Here is a 17715-nt window from a genome sequence, read left to right on the forward strand (position 1 = left end):
TAGCAGGAGAACTAGAATTACAAATGGAGACTGAAGATGTGACTGAACTGGTACAATCTCATGATGGTGAGAAACTCCAATTTTGAAAGAAGTTACTATGGATAAAATGCTGTCAAACAGCATCACATGCTAGAGAAACCTTTCATAAAAGGAAGAGCCAATCAATTCAGCAAATTGCATTGTTGTCTTATTTTAAGAAATTCCCACAGCCACCCCAGTCTTCAGCAACCACTACTCTGATCAGTCAGCAGCCATCAACATTGAGACAAGACCCTCCACCAGCAAAAACATCACAACTTGCTGAAAGTTCAAAAGATGGCTAGCAATTTTTTTAGCGGTAGCTTATTTTTAAGGTATATACATTGTTTTTCAGACATGCTATTGCACGCATACCAGACTACAGTGTAATGTAGACATAACCTTTATATGCACTGGGAAACCAAAAAAATTCTCCTGACTTGCTTTATTGTTAACATTTGCTTTCTTACGGTGGTCTGAAACTGAACCTGCAATTATTTCTGAGATACGCCTGCAAATGAAAGAGAAAATAGAAAAACAATAGAGAAAATTCACGAAGCCAAAAATTGGTTCTTTGAAAAGATCAACAAAACTGACAAAACTTTGTCTAGACTGGCCAAGAAAAAAAAAAGAAGACTCAAATTTCTAAAATCAGGAATGAAAGACAGCTCATCACAACTGACCTCACAGAAATAACAGATTATAAAGGGATATTATAAACAATTGTACACCAGCAAATTAGATAACCCAGATGAAATGGACAGATTCCTACAAGGATACAAACTACCAAAACTAAGAAGAAATAGAAAAATTGAACATACCTGGAACAAATAAAATTGAATAAGTAATCAAACATCTGCCCACAAAGAAAAGCTCAGGGCCAGATGGCTTCACTGGTGAATTCTACCAAACATCTAAAGAAGAATTAATACCAATCGTTCGCAAACCCTTCCAAAAAAATAGAAGAGGTGGGAATACTACCCATCTTTTTATATGAAGCTAGTATTAGCCTGATACCAAAACCAGGCAAAGATCGCAAGAAAACTACATATCACTACAACATCTCTTAAGAATATACATCGAGGGGCATCTGGCTGGCTCAACTGGTAGAGCATGTGACTCTTGATCTCTGGGTTGTGAGTTTGAGCTCCATGTTGGGCATAGAGATTACTTTTAGACTTTTTTTAATTAAAAAAAATGAATATAGATGGAAAATCCTTAACAAAATAATAGCAAACTGCATTCAGCAATATAGAAAAAAGACTATATACCATGAACAAGTGGGATTTATCCCAGGAATGCAAGGTTTGTTTGACATCTGAAATGAATAAATGTAACACACTATATTAATAAAATAAAAAACAAAAACCACATGACCATCTCAATAGATACCAAGTATTTGACAAACTCCAACACTCTTTCATGATAAAAACACTCAACAAATTAGGCATAGAAGAGAACTTCCTCAACCAGATGAGGGACATCTACATAAAACACAGAGCTGATATACTTAGGGTGAAAGACTGAATGTGTCCCTCTTAAGATCAGGAACAAAGCAAGGATATCTGCCCTCACCACTTTTAGTCAACATTAGTTGTCAGCTAAAGCAACCTTGAAAAAGCAAAGCCAAGCTGGAGGCATCACAATTCGAGACCTCAAGTTATAGTACAAAGCTGTAGTAATCAAAACAGTATGGCACTGGCACACAGATCAATAGAACAGAATAGAAAACCCAGAAATAAACCCGCAATTATATGGTCAATTAATCTTTGACAAAGCAGGAAAGAATATGCAATGGGAAAAAAGACAGTCTCTTCAACATATGGTGTTGAGAAAACTGGACAAACTACATGCAGAAGAATGACACTGGACCATTTTCTTACACCATACACAAAATAAATTCAAAATGGATTAAAGACCTAAATGTGAGACCCGAAACCATAAAAATCCTAGAAGAGGGCACAGGCAATAACCTCTCTAGCGTCGGCCACAGTAACTATTTTCTAGACAGGTCCCCTGAGGCAAGGGACACAAAAGCAAAAATAAACTATTGGAACTACATCAAAATAAAAAGCTTCTGCACAGCAAAGGAAACAATCAACAAAACTAAAATGCAACTTACAGAATGGGAGAAGGTATTTGCAAGTGACATATCCAATAAAGGGTCAGTGTCCAAATTATATAAAGAACTTACAAAATGCAATACCCAGGAAACAAATAATCCAATTTAAAAATAGGCTGAAGACATGAACAGAAATTTTTCCAAAGAAGACATACAGATGGCCAACAGATACAGGAAAAGATGATCATCATCACTTACCATCAGGGAAATGCAAATCAAAACCACAATGAGATACCACCTCACAACTGTCAGAATGGCTAAAATTAATAACACAAGAGACAACAGGTGTTGGTGAGGATGTGGAGAAAGGGGAACCCTCTTGCCCTATTGGTGGGAATGCAAGCTGGTGCAGCCACTCTGGAGAACAGTATGCAGCTTCTTCAAAATGTGAAAAATAGAACTACCCTACGACCCAGCAATTGCACTACTAGGTATTTACCCAAAGAATAAAAAAATACTAATTCAAAGGGATACATCCTAGGTTTATAGCAGCATGATTTACAATAGCCAAGAAATGGAAGCAACCCAAATGTCCATTGACTGATAAATGGATAAAGAAGATGTGGTGTGTGTGCGTGTGTGTGTGTGTGTGTGTGTGTATTATGTATATATACATATGTATATGTTATATATGTTACGTATGTATATATACATATATGTATGTATATATATATGAATATTATTCAACCATAAAAAATGAAATCTTGCCATTTTCAATGACATGGATGGAGCTAGAGAGTATAATGCTAAGCAAAATAAGTAAGTCAGAGAAAGACAGATACATGATTTCACTCACATGTGAAATTTAAGAAACAAAACAAACCAGCAAAGAAAAAAAAGAGAGATAAACCAAGAAGCAGACTGTTTACTATAGAGAACAAACTGATAGTTACCAGAGGGGAGGAGGGTTGGGGGGTGATGGGGGAAACAGGTGATAGGGATTAAGGAGTGCACTTGTCCTGATGAGCACAGGGTGCCGTATGGAAGTGTTGAATCACTATATTGTACACCTGAAGCTAATGTAACACTATATGTTCACTATACTAGAATTAAAAACATAAAAAAAATTTTTTAATAAAGAAAATGTGGTCTATCCACCTAATGGAATATTATTTAGCCATAAAAAGGAATGAAATACTCATGCATGTTACAGCATGAATGAACCTCAAAAACATTGTGTTGAGCAAAAGAAGCCAGTCACAAAAGACCACATACTGTGTGATTCCATTTACATGCAATGTCCAGAATAGGTAAATGCATAGAGACAGAAAGCAGATTACTGGTTGCCTAGAGTTGTTGATGGGGGAGGTGACCGGTGAGTGACTGCTAATGGGTACAAGTGGTCTTTTTAGGCTGGCAAAAATGTTTAAAAACTAGATTATGGTGCTGGTTGCACAACTCTAAAAATACTATCGGTGAGTTGTGTATTTTAAATTGGTCAACTTCATCATATGTGAATTATGTCTCAACAAAGCTGTTAAAATAAATTAGCTTGAGATTAACTTACTAATATAACAATATAATGAAAACTTGCTGTAGAGACATTTTTCTAACAGAGATGAAAATCCAAAAGATATGATGAAATTATATATATAAATGTGATTTCATAGAACTAAAGCAAAACGAAGACACCAACAAAATATATGCAACGTAACCGTAAAAATCCTCTATCCGTCATATGCAAAGAACTCCTAAAAATTGATCAGAAAGTGACAAGCAACGCGAGATCAAATGCAGGAACTATATAAATAGGAAATTCAAAGAAGAGAAAAATGCAATGTCCAAAAACCTAAGATGGGTGAACTCAGCTGTCTAAAAAGTTGCCAATTAAAACAATGAGATTCACCATTTTGATCCATCGGCTTGGCAAAAAATATCTAAGCCTAATGAGCATGTGGAAAAATTGGTTTGTTGTTTTCATATTGTTAACTGTTACAATTCTTTCGGAGTACCTAGTAAAATTGTAAACACATAAATCCATAAATATCCCATTGTGAAATGTTATGTAAAAAAAGCCCACTAAAACTTGTGGCTGTACGTATGCATGTATATGTACACACAGAGGAGTGTTCTAGCATTGCCTGGAATTGCAAAACCCTGGAAGCAATCTGGATGGCAATCCGTTAAATAAGATTCGGTCACTCCGTAATTATTATGGCACATCTACTAAAAAGAATGAGTTAGGTCTATGTATACCAACTTGGAGTGATGTTCATGATATCATGATATCATCTTTAGAGAAAAACTCAGTTGTAGAATGTGCAGCGTGATTCTATCTTTGTCAAAAAAAAAAAAAGTATGTATGTTGCCGACTGCCTTTCTCCTTCCCCTGGGATCCGTATTTGATGAGGAAAAGGGTTTTTGCTTCTTCTGTTCACTGCTGTATCACTTGTGCCTACAACAGGGTGTGACGTATAGTAGGTGCTCCAAAAACATTTTTTTATTCGATGAATATAAAGGTCTGTTTTTGTGGGAGCAAGAAGAGGCTGTCCATTTCAGTTGCATCTGCAGAAAAGGGTTATCAAGAACGAGCGGGAGAGATGATTGGCATTCTCTGTATACATCTTTGGCCTCACTCGTTAACAATAAACATACTCGTTTTGTGATGACAGCTTCTTAAAAAGGTAATGTTAAGTGGAGAAAAGGAAGATAAACTATGGATGCCATCACATGGAGAGACACTCAACTCCTGTCATACACACTCTGAGTAGAGAAGAGACCAAGAGGCAAGAGCACACGGGGCTGTTTGGGGACAGAGAAGACTGCAGGGTGCGGGACTGGGTGGATGTGGGGACCGTCTTTTCTTTACATTCGGTTAGAGGCTGTTCGTGCACACTGACTGCTTTACCCATTCACAGAGACATATGGGCTGGAAAGGTCTTCTCTTGGTTTCAAATACGAATGCGTTCACCACCGGGTGTCTGGAACGAATTCTATTTTGTTTATGCCCACGAGTAACCAGTAAGTAGTTGCCTTCACTCCCACGGGTGCTCTTAGTCACTCTGGACTGGTCCCACTTGGTCACCAGCACCAGCGCTCAGAGTTCTCCTTAGGGCATACACACCTTTGGTAAAGAGGCCTCAAGCACGTTGTCCGAGTTACTTGGTACTGGAAGAATCGAGGGGCCATACCAAAAGACAGTTTGATGTAAGCGCCTCGATTGCTGCCTTCTTCATAATAATTAGAAGCAGAAAATATAGTAATGACCTGATAAAAGAAACAGAAGACCAGGATCACAGGGAGGTGGTTCTCAAAAGGTCTCTCAATAAAGTCAGAAATAGCTCAATTCCTAAAAAGGCAAACATCAAAGTTCCGGACGCATACAAATGATCCAAGTCTGACAGGATTTTCTGTGCTTCCACTGGAGAGGCAACAGGCTCTTAAACGGGTGTCCCCAGGAATACCGACTTCTAGCCACTCGTCCCCGCAGTGCCTGGCCTTGCAATCCTGTGTACGATTTCAGTTCCGTGTCTGACGATCCCCCTTATCGCTAGGTTTTGGAAATTCTAATGTTCCAAGCGGGGGAAGACTTTGTTTTCCTTCCCTGTGGTATTTGAGCGTTCAAAATAAAACTTGTCTAGTATGAGTCTTTTTCCTTTGCCTAAAGCTGCGTGATTTAGAGCGTTTGGGGCCCCCACAAAACGAGGCATGTAAGGGCAGGGAGAATAGTGGCCAGAATAAGGGCCCAGGACCACCGTGTTGGGAGGGAACGGCCTCCGGGCCCTGGTGGAGGATGGCGGGGTAATACTTGTTGTAGCCGGTCCTGCCCTAATCGGCCTGCTACTTCAGACAGGCCGTTTTCTGTTTTCTTAGCACAAGAAGCCTCACATAATACTTGCCTCAACTATCCCACGGCATTAGTAGGAGCCCGAAAGGAACTAACAGAGGTAAGCAAAGCAAAAGTTTTGAAATAGAAAGGAATGCCACACAAGCTGGTATTCCATTTGATTCACGGCTGTTCTCTACTAGGAAAGGGACATCCCGGGACAACTTGGGACAAGAAACCAGTTCATCAGCCCTCGCCTCTCCCAGCCTCACCACACCCGCACTGAAGGAGCACAACACGCTCCGCTCGAGCGGCTGCAGCTGAACCGGGACCAGGCGAGTGCCTTGCTGGGGCTGGCCCGCTCCTCGAGGAGAAGGGAGGCGACTCTGTGGCTCTGCCCCGCACAGGGAAGGTACAAAAGGCGAAAGGGAGCAAACTGGATTCACTGCGGCCTATGAGGCGCTCGGTGAGGACAAGCAGACTCTTAACCCCACTGTACTGGAAAGCTGCCTTTCGGTTAGTCAAGAACGAAGCCTTTCTGTGAGGGTCCTTAGAGCTACGGGTCAGGATTTCGATCTCTGGGATTAGGGAAGATGAGGGAAATGAGCCACTATCTCTTAGGGTGAGGCACGGCGAGGCCCCTTCACGCAACCTGTGTGAACCCTATAGTCTCCTGCTTCCGTCTACCAAAGCGTGGCCTTCTGTTTTCGTCCCGGGGAAGACACCTTCCCGGAGGCTTCGAGGTCAGACGCATCCTGGGAAGAAAGACTGCTCGGGGCAAGGATGTCTGTGATGACATCACCAACAGTGTTAGCTCACCTTCCCATCGTGGCAGATTTCATACCCTTCGGGCTTACATTCGTGAGACCTGATGAGCATCTTCAGCTGGTATCTATTAAGAACCTTGGAGGTGATATCTGGTCCAAAATAGCAGCCCCCTCCTCGACTTGTGTTCGGGTAACAGCCTCTTTTGCCTCTGGGATCACTCCACAGAATATCGATGACCTTTGAACAACAAAGCAGGTTAGGCTGCTATTTACAAGTGAGACTCTGTCGTTCTAGACTTCGACTTCTTTGCCAGAAATATTAACCCGAGTTATCCCAAAGTCTAAGTGTTCCTCATTCCTCCTTCAAACTTGTTTTGTACTCCTCTCCTCCATGGATCTTTTCCACGACAACTGCAAGGCCCACAGCCACCGCAATCCCTTTCTGCTTGCTCGTCCCCAACAACCAATGTACCAAGAACAAGAACCAACGCAGCAATACTTAGTAGCCATGGAGAATCGGCCCTTGCCTTTGTCTGTCTGTCTTTAAAAATCTCATCACGATTGTTTCACAAGTGCCGAATCTACCAATTCACGATTCTTACATGAGATGCAAGTTCTCTTAAAAGAACTTCGTTGTCCTACTCCAAAGAGAAAGCAGCTCTCCACAGCGAACACACGCTAGATGATCTTTTTTGTTTTAATGTTTATTTATTTTTGAGAGAGGAGGGGAGAGAGAGAATCCCAAGCAGGCTCCGCGCTGTCAGTGCAGGGTCCGACTCTGGGCTCAGATCCACAAACCATGAGAAGGCGACCTGAGCCCAAATCAAGAGTCGGACACTTAACCGACTGAGCTACCCAGGTGCCCCCACATTAGATATTCTTAATACACGTTCAAAGAGATAATTGGGTCTCCCAGCTGTGGCTCTGGCCCTGGCTTTTGTCCTGTTGAGCAGATAGCATGAGGAAGCCTTCTTCCCCACCACAGATACAGATAAGAGTTCATCCAAGAATACTTCCCTAAATCATCTCCTTCACTTTTTGGCCCATTCATAAGAACACTCTCAGTTTTAGCAATAAATTCAGCCACCGACTGGTTTCCCCAACGTGTCCTAAATCCGCAGGTATTTTATTAGCATCACATTTCCTTCTGGGGCTGAAAGAGGTAAATGCAGGCTACATGATGCCCAAGACTGAAGATCCAAGTTTCTAAGAATATTTTTCATGGCTCTGATCTACATATAATGTTTCTTTATTTAAACTCCTATAGGAGCTTAAGCAGCAGTGAGAAAAAAAAAATAGCTGTGTCACTAAAGCTGTGCAGCCTTGGGAAAACTCTCTGGGTCTCAGTTTCTAGATCTTTTAAAATCAGCAGTTTGGGGGGCACCTGGGTGGCTCAGTCAGTTAAGCGGCCGACTTCGGCTCAGGTCATGATCTCGCGGTCCGTGAGTTCGAGCCCCACGTCGGGCTCTGTGCTGACAGCTCAGAGCCTGGAGCCTGTTTCGGATTCTGTGTCTCCCTCTCTCTGACCCTCCCCCGTTCATGCTCTGTCTCTCTCTGTCTCAAAAATAAATAAACGTTAAAAAAAAAAATTAAAATCAGCAGTTTGGGCCAGATGACTTGTAAAGTATCTCCAAGTTCTAACACACTATGATTCTACGAGTCCATGTTTTGTGGGCATGAAGAAACCATGCATCTTAAGTTCTGCAGTTATCCAAGCAGGTCCAAGTGAGGTCTTGACGAGAGGACCAGAAATGGTTGTCCCGGTAAACTTGACTGTACACCCATTCGTAGGTTTGGTATTGAAGGGGGGCTATAGATCAGTGAGGAAAAAGACAGCGAGCTGGAGCGAAGAACGGAACCGGTAGGAGAACTCTGGAATGACGAGCACCTGGTCAGAACTCATCGAAACCCTCCATCAGGCCAAACCAGACATTTGTGCCAAGTTTTTGACGACTGATTGAAGTGAGACTTAAAACCACCCGAAGAAGATTCAGACCAAGATTCTCCTCTCTCCCACTGAATGCCAACGCTGAATGTCAACACTGGCACAATCCTGCCCTTACAAATTAATACACCGGAGCCCCTTTCCTTGGCTGGTGTTTATGTCAAAACCAACACTTGCGTTGTCACATCTGGCTCTTACACCATGAATTCCTGTTTGGGGGTCCCGATTTGGCCTTTAGTGTAATGAAGGCGGAAAAATGGAACACAAGGAACTGTGCTTGTATGAGGAAGGGATTAAGTTGTAAATTCCTACATGAGATGCAAGCCATTTATAGCTAAAATTACCCCTGGGAAACCTCTGAAATTACCCTTAAAGCACACTATACGTGATTTTATATATACAATCCTACACAATAATATGGATGTGTGAACATTTTATAGATGTAATAATATGTAATGTGATAAATAACATTTGTGAAAATAAAATTACATATACTTTTCTCCTTTCTGCCATATACATATAGTTAAAATGCACAGAAGTTAAACGTATGCATAACGAACTCTGTTAAACTCGGAGAAACACTGGCCAAGGACTTAGGTCTTCGGCTGGCACCTGTGTCACCTGAGGCAAATCATTTAACCTAGCTGAACTTTAGTTGGTTCATCAATGAAACGAGAAAGACATATCAAGAATTCATTTTTCTTTGACTCAACGTCAAAGGGGGGTATGAGCTTTATAGAACTAAAGTTCTTCAGAATCATCCCTTACCAGGCGTGGGCATTTCTTTTTTCGGTCTAGAATCCATTCACTTGACGAGGTTTACCCAGACTGTGGCTGTAACATAGACTTGATTCTAAAACTCACAAACAGAAAAAGGACCCTTTGTGGGTGAAGCAGATTCCTCAGAAGAGACCCTCGCTTTCCTTCCAGCAACATCCTCCCCTCTGAAATGCAAGGGCCTTGTGAGTGGTAAGCGCATGAAACAATAGTTATTTGCAATATCCCTTCCTGAAAATGTTCAAACCGAAAATTGGAAAAGCTTTACAGAATGACAGCTCGTATATGATCTGGCCAACAAAAATCTCTTCGTGCCTCGGCCTTCAAACCTCCTAAATCCAAAATGAATCCAGCAAGAAATGTCCTGTGCTTGTCTGCAGCTCTCAGTTATCCAGTTCCCAAAAGCACACTTTGGGGGAGAGTTAATAGCTGTGGAAGGTATATCTAAATGCCTCTCTTCTAAGACACGAATGCTATAGATTCACCATTCTTTTGCATTTTCCCCTTAGTGACGTATCTTCCTTCCAGCTTGTGAACATCTTTTAAAGGCTGCGCTCAGCCCAAACCCTCCGGCAGCACCTAAATCACTTAAGATGCCTACTCCCTGTGTACCCATTAGCCACACTGGATGAGAAACCGGAGAAGTTCGTCTCCTTCTTGAGACCTGCCCCCATCATTCCGAAGCCATCTTTCCCTTCGGAAAAAGAGCTTGGGCCTTAAAGGCAGACCTGAGATCACATCCTGCTCTATCACTCAGTGACTAGCCAAGTGACAAGCCATCTCACTCTTGGGAGCCTGCACAATGAAGCTGACTACTCCCACTACAACTCTGTCCCCCGCCTCCGGTTCTCCGGATACCCCTAAACTTGTTCTGGTTTTCTTTTTTTTCCATAGAACTTTTCACTTAACATCTTATATAATTTACTTGCTTTACTTACTTAACTCCTCTCCCTAGAATGTAAGCTTCACAAGGTAATACATCTTTGGTCACTGACATTCCCAAAAGCCTACGACAGTGCCTGATACATAGCGGGTGTTCAGTAAATTCTTGTTGAGTGAATGAATGAAGACTCACGCAGGAAATAAATAATTGCAACTATTTTTTAAACCTCTCTGGTCTTCTTGTTGCAAGTCTGTCTTAAAGGAAGAGTGCCACGTTTGTCTCTATAGAAGGACTTAGCTATGAGTACGTATCTCTCCCACATCTCAGTGAACATAAAACCCAAATCATAGCACTCTGCCAAGAATTATGCACTTCTGTGAGTATGGCACAAATAAAGAGCCTATGACCTTTATCATAACACAGCTCATAGATATTAAGAAATAAAGTGCGAAATCTGGTTTTATCTGGAAATTTCAACTCTAGCTAACTGAAGTATGCACACCCACTTTGTACCAGCAACTGAAGGAAGAAAATTAAGAGTACAACCGAAATTGTTAAAATATCGGGAATGAGATTCTGGTCCATTTTCCCCTGTGTCAACTCTAGTCATGTACATGGAGTCTGTAAGATGCCTCATTCCTAGAGATGGGGTGGTGGGAGGTTCAATTACAGAATAATGACCCCCCCACACACACTTCTTAAAGCTCCATCCCTCTATAATTCTAACTCATCTAGGCTTCCAGAAGCCACACTTTTCCTTTTGTGCAACTCCAATCTCTTTGGCATCATCCTTTTTATTTACCACAATCCTAGGAGTGCTTGTAATAATCTTTGGTCTCTGGAATTTGGATTTCAGAATCTAAGGAGGCATCCTTTCCTACCTGCCATAGGTTGCCTCTTGTACTTAACTTGATTTTTTTTTTAATACTTTGAATGCACAAGCCATTAATGAATTCTATTTCTCTCGTACTACCCCTTCTTCCACCCCCTCTCTATCCTCCCACCTCTCTCTTCTCCTCATCATTAGAGGATATTTTACATCAGAAATCACATTTTAGTCTACATTTTGGGAATCAAAGTATAAGAGTACAGAGTCAAGAAATAGGGGCTTCTTGGGGGTAAGCAAGTGGAAGAGAAGAAGGCTGATGGGTCCATGATACTAGGACAGAATCAGGGAAAGAGGTAGATGAGAAGAGCCCTCTTAGGGCCTCAAAGATTGTCGTACCCTGCCTCTGCAAAAGAGACCAAGTTTCATGGGATCAGATTGTGGATCTGTTTGTGAGCCCTGGGACATTGTTAAAAACAATAGCACAATCAGCTCAGAGCCTGGAGCCTGCTTCAGATTCTGTGTCTCCCTCCCTCTCTGCTCCTCCCCTGCTCACACTCTGTCTCTCTCTGTCTCTCAAAAATAAGTTAACATTTAAAAAAATTAATTTTTTAAAAATGTTTATTTATTTTTAATAAACGTGGGGCTTGAACCCACGAACCGCGAGGTCATGACCTGAACTGAAGTCTGACGCTCAACTGACTGAGCCACCCAGGCGCCCCTAAACAACTCAATTTTTTAAATGAGCAAAGGATCTGAATAGATATTTCTCTAAAGAAGACATAAAGGTGGCCAATTAGCACATGAAAAGATGCTCAACATCATTAATCACTAGAAAACTGCCAAAAAACCACAACAAATCAAAGCCACAATGAGATTCCACCTCATACCCACTAGGATGGCCACAATCAAAAAGGATAGACAATTTGTTAAGTGAGGATATGAAGAAACTGGAACCTTCATCCATTGGTGATGGAGATGTATAATGGTGTAGCCACTTGGGAACAGTTTGAAGTTTCTTAAAATGTTCGACTTAGAATTATCTTACGACCATACAATTCCACTCCTAGGTATATACCAAAGAGAAAGGAAAACGTATGTCCACACCAAAACATGTCTGTAATGTTTATAGCAGCATTATTCATAATAGCCAATAAGTGGAAACAACTCAAATGTCTACCCACCGAGGAATGAATAAACAAAATGTTTATTATAGAGTATTATTTAGCAATAGAATATTATTTAGGATATTGCTTAGCAATAAAAAGCAACAAAGTACCGATACATCTTACAACATGGATGAACTTCAAAACACTGGGCTGAGTAAAAAAAAAAAAAAAAAAAAAAAAAAATCCAGACACAAAAGATCACCTGTTGTATCGATCTATTTCTAGAACATGTCCAGAACAGATAAATCTATAAAGACCAAAAGTAGATTAGTATGGGATTTCTTTTTCAGGGGATGAAAATGTTCTAAAATTAAATTGTGGTGACAGGTGCACAACACTGTGACTGCATCAAAACCATTGAATTAATATACTTTAAATGAGTGAATTACATCTCAATGAAACTATTAAAAGTATAGTGGCGAATTCCGAAAGAAGAGTATGACCTGCTTATGAAGGTCAGTCACTTTCCTGTGTACATATTATAAGAGACAACATCATCTATGCCGCATCTTCGTTGCTACTTTGGTGAATACTCTGATTACCTACCTGTTCCCATTCATGCTTTGTTAACTGTTCAGAAAGGGATGTACTCGTTTTGACTTCCCGAGGTAAAATAGTGGCGTTGAATTTCTTTTTCTTCAAGTTGGTGTCAGGGTCTCCATCTAAGGGGGTTGGTGGCATCAGCACAGATTTCATCTGCAAAGCAAATTCCCTCTTTAGTCGAACCCCAGGTTTCGTGTGCTGCACGCAGAAACTTCAATGCGAGCCGCCACTCTGTCTATATCGCTGTGCCTCGACCCAATGAGAGGCACATGATCACCTTTTCCATCTCACCTACCACTTTCATCTCGTGGAGCCACTGATCTCTGTAAAGTGGGCCTGTTACATTCTGTTGGTACATGTTTTAACCAGAGACATGGCCCTTCAGGGAAGGTTTCCCATTTGAGTTTCTAAAAGCCCCCAGAAGCACAGATGTCAGTGCTAGATGTGTCCTGAGGTCTGATCACAGGAAATGCAAGTTGCGAAGGGAAAACTCGTCTCCCTCTGAGCCTTCACCTACACATGGGGCTAAGAGAGAATCAATAGGCTTTAAATTCAGAAATGCCTCTCGAGAGGGTGGCTGCCTTTCACGTTGTTGTTTTTTTCCAGGAGATATGGGAGAAAATACATCTGTGTTCACAAAAGTTCTCCAAAGGGATGGAGAAAGCCATTCAACTTCAATGCCATGTAATTCACAGTCTGACCCTGCCAGCAACTGGTTATGCTCTCTAATCCTAGCAACAAAGGTGATGCATCCTTCGGAAAATAAAATGTCTTTCTGATAGTAAAATGACTATTACAATCCCTTCTGTGTTCCCTTACTTAAACTAAGACTATAATTTTGTACTTGTTTCTTTGTAACACCATACGTTTGTATAAAACAATTGGAAACAACACTTCTGTTAATGGTAGGCACTTTGTCTCTTCTATAAACTAGGGTGTATACGAAATCTTACCTTCAGTTTTTAAAAATAAAATTGAATCTTATTCTAAGATCTTGTCATATTGAGATGGTTGGAAATTCAATCTCAGCTATTATCAGTGAGTCCACAGCCTCCCCTCCCATCTCTCCCCAGAAAATATCCCCAGGTCCTGAGCAGGGCAGAATATTCTGGGAGGCCGCTCTCGACTTGGGTCCATACAACTTCTGATAAGCTCACTGGGCAAGGCCACATGGTCTCTTGTACATGTGGCTTTGATGTTTTCAAGGCTACTTGGGATCAAGATACTTTGCCCCAGCTCCCCGCTAAGGTAGCACACCATCATCTTCTCCTGGGAACCCTACTAGCCATCCCTTCCTACACCCCCTGCCAGGGAGTTTAAAGAATACTAAACCAGAGTTTTATAAAATCTTCCTTCTCTGTCCCTCTGATCGACACCCTCCAACCCACCCACCTTACAAAATGCCTTTAATGAACCTAGAAGGAGGTTGTCATCAGGTTCCCCCATCCTACCCCACTCTGTTAAAATTATACCACCGCAACAGGTATAAACAAGGAAACAGTGTCATCCCTACACTTAAAGGGTACTAAGGGATGGGAAAGTGGAGGCTGTAAACTAGACTTGAAAATCTACTTTTATATTTCATCTAGTAGAGTTCCAAAGGCTTGCACCTACTACTTTCATCACGGTTCAATTATATTTAATACAAGTATGTGCTTCCAGTTCAACCTCACTCTAGCAGGGGTAGAAGATACATGAAGTACACAAGTCAAATGTCTATGTTTAAAACCAGGCTTATGAGTAGATGGAACGATGATTCTCAAAAAAGGTGAAGTTTGAGGTTTCCTGAGAAAATTCCTGGCCCCAAAACTTCTCCCCAGCATATGTTTTGGTGACTAAAATGCAAACCTCAGGGGCGCCTGGGTGGCTCAGTCAGTTAAACATCCAATTTTTGATTTCAGTTCAAGTCATGATCTCATGGCTGTGGGATCGAGGCCTGCATTGGGCTCTGCGCTAAGAGCCTGCTTGGGATTCTCTTTCTCCCTCTTTCTTTCTCTGCATCGCCCCCCAACACCCCACTAGCATGTGCGCGCTCTCTCTCTCTCTCTCTCTCTCTCTCTCTCAAGTGAATAAACTAAAAAAAAGGAAAGGAAAAAGAAAATTCAAACCTCAGTTCCAAGTATCAGGAAAGAGAGGAGAGCGTTGAAGGAGAGAGCTTTGTGTTCAGAGCTTACTCTATGCTGTTTTCTTCATCTGGGTAATTATATTTAATCCTCCTAACAATTCAATATAGTAGGTATTTTTAGCTTCCACACACAGGTGCGGAAACTGAGGCTTAGAAAACTTTGGTGCCTTGCCCGGTCACCCAGCCAGGAAGTGATGGAAGCAGGAAATAGAGCTGGCTATGTCTGTGTGATGTCAGAGCCTCACGGAGTTTACTAGGTCAAGGTGGCTCTCACCTTAGGGTCTCCACAGACATAGGAATAGGCATTTCCGGGCCATGCTCTTAATATCTCAGAAAACTCTAGAGAGGGCTGACGGCTCAGACTAACTTCAGGAAAGGCAAAGTTTTCAATCTGATCGATTGGTGGTGGCTGCTTAGCTGCTTAGCGCTGTCGTCCCAGGGCGGGTGACGGTAAAGTGTTGCCTTCCTGCCATGTGCTTGCCAATATTTGACTGACAGAAACATCATGTACCCTTGCTCTTGGCTAAAATCACATCCAGTCGTTATGTTAACACTGACCGTCTCGTGTGGATCGAAATATTTTATTGCGTCGATTATGTGCTGATATCATGAGAAAGATGCCTTAAACGTAGGGTGAAAAACTTATCGCAATTGAAGTACTTCTGAGAGTAAAGGGGGGCACTATTAATAATCACACGAGGACAATAGGGTCAAGGCTGGGTCAGATTCGGGAGGAGATATGTAAAATCACAACAGAATCAGGAAAGAGGTTATAAAGAAGTTTCTATACGGTTTCGTATGAGGTCTGCTCTGCTTTCGTCTTAAATCTCTTAGGAGATATCTAACAGTGATTGAGTATTTACTACAGCTTAGGGGCTGGAGCTATGTCAGTGAATTAGAGAAGCAGGGGAGGACAGTAAACAAACAGTACCCCAGTTCTTTATTCAATTCTGGTAACTGTTATGAAGGATATGTACAAGGGGCTTGAGAGCATAGACAAGGGGACCCGACCTAGTCTGGACGTCATGGAAGGCTTTCCAGAGGAGGGGTGCGTTTAAGCTGAAATTGAAAGGATGAGAATTAGCAATAATATTATCTTTCATATGTATGTAAAGGTGTGAGGGCTCCAGGAACCCGAGGTGAATTTCTGTCTGTATCAAACTAAACTCCAGCTCTAGACTCCACTTGCCTAGATGGGTGAGGAGTTGACTATCAGTCTTGAGGGGTAAGGGTTCAGGTTTCTCACTAAGACCATAGGATCATCTGGTTCCAGAGCTGCTTCCGGTCCTCATGCTCACGTGGCACCTCCAGTACCCCTGGTCTGGGGGCTTCGGCCAGGCTCTGGTACAGGAGGAAGATAATTCCAGGCACTCTGCGAGGCCCAGCCAACGGGGCCCTTCACTCAGTGTGGGAGCTTGACAGGCCACACATAGCCTCTTGAAGGTTCTAGACATGTTCTTGCTCTGCTTCTGTTGTACTTAATATGATTAGTCAGGTTTAAAATATTCCCTGGGGCGCCTGGGTGGCGCAGTCGGTTAAGCGTCCGACTTCAGCCAGGTCACGATCTCACGGTCCGTGAGTTCGAGCCCCGCGTCAGGCTCTGGGCTGATGGCTCAGAGCCTGGAGCCTGTTTCCGATTCTGTGTCTCCCTCTCTCTCTGTCCCTCCCCCGTTCATGCTCTGTCTCTCTCTGTCCCAAAAATAAATAAACGTTGAAAAAAAAAAAAATTAAAATATTCCCCTCGCCAAATACCCTGAGCCATTTGAAAGTACAAGAGAAATCATATCAATTCAGAAATAAATTGCTGTACGATTCCATTTATATGAGGCACCCAGAATAGTCAAAATCAGAGACAGAAATAGAACGGTGGTCACCAGGGGCTGGGGAGAGGGGAGAACGGGGAGCTGTTGTTTAATGGGTATAGAGTTTCGGTTTGGGAAGTTGGAAAGTTCTGGAGATGGATGGTGGGGGTGTCTGCACGACAATGTGAATGTACATTATTAATGTGACTGAATTGTACACTGAAAAATGGTTATGTATATTTTACCACAACATTAATTAGAAATTTTAACTTCTAAAAATCAGGATTTGTCACTTTTAGAAACTATATAAAATGTCAACATTTCTTCATTTTCCACTTTCATCGTGAAGTTAAAATACATATTTTTTCCGGATTTAGAAGTTACCCGTTTGGTTATTTCTCTTGCAATCACAGATTTTCTCAAAATTTGTACTGATCTCTGCAGAGTTACAACTACCAAAACACAAATGAATACAAAACAATAAGTAGAAAGAGGTATAAAACTCTGAGACAAGATTTATGTAAACACTGCTTCTTACTTTGTGTCTTTCTACGTGGTGGAGTAAATTCAAGTCTGTGGACTCTGATATCCCACCATGTATGACCAGGATTTCATTGTCAATGATGGTACCAATTGGGAGCCAGGTATAGACGTCCTCTAAGATTTGTAAGATTTGTTTCCCATGGATCTGTAAGTAAGAGCTTGAGTAAGTTTTGTTTGTCTGATAAGTTCAAGTTTATCACAAAATCAACAGTTATCATGCCATGCAAAGGGAGTCAACATGGAATAACTAACCCATCAGCATGCATTAATCCTGATACTTTTAGGTACTTTGATGGCTTGCTGACTCTGGAGAAGAGACCACCCCTCCCAGGGCTAGCTAATTCCTAGAAATCGGAGATGAACTGTCTTTCATATGCAGGTAGAGTGCCTTTCAACCAAATCAACCAATCCAGACCCCATGCCCCCAAC

At 41.8% G+C, this 17715-nt stretch overlaps 1 protein-coding gene across 3 annotated transcripts in view; it reads right to left on the reverse strand.

Moving 5' to 3' along the window:
- The window catches only part of PPEF1 (protein phosphatase with EF-hand domain 1), a 107709-nt gene that overhangs the window by 15150 nt on the left and 74844 nt on the right, over positions 1-17715 (reverse strand). For all 3 annotated transcript variants that reach the window (XM_081794116.1, XM_081794117.1, XM_081794118.1), the window contains 4 exons: positions 17282-17431; positions 12820-12969; positions 6726-6911; positions 5205-5347 (listed from right to left, as the gene is read on the reverse strand). In XM_081794116.1, the coding sequence (XP_081650242.1) occupies positions 5205-5347; positions 6726-6911; positions 12820-12969; positions 17282-17431 (629 nt within the window). The remainder of the gene's footprint in view (positions 1-5204; positions 5348-6725; positions 6912-12819; positions 12970-17281; positions 17432-17715) is intronic.

The sequence above is a fragment of the Panthera onca genome, chromosome X, assembly GCF_046562875.1.
Source record: "Panthera onca isolate mPanOnc1 chromosome X, mPanOnc1 haplotype 2, whole genome shotgun sequence".
In the NCBI taxonomy this organism is placed as follows: domain Eukaryota; kingdom Metazoa; phylum Chordata; class Mammalia; order Carnivora; family Felidae; genus Panthera; species Panthera onca.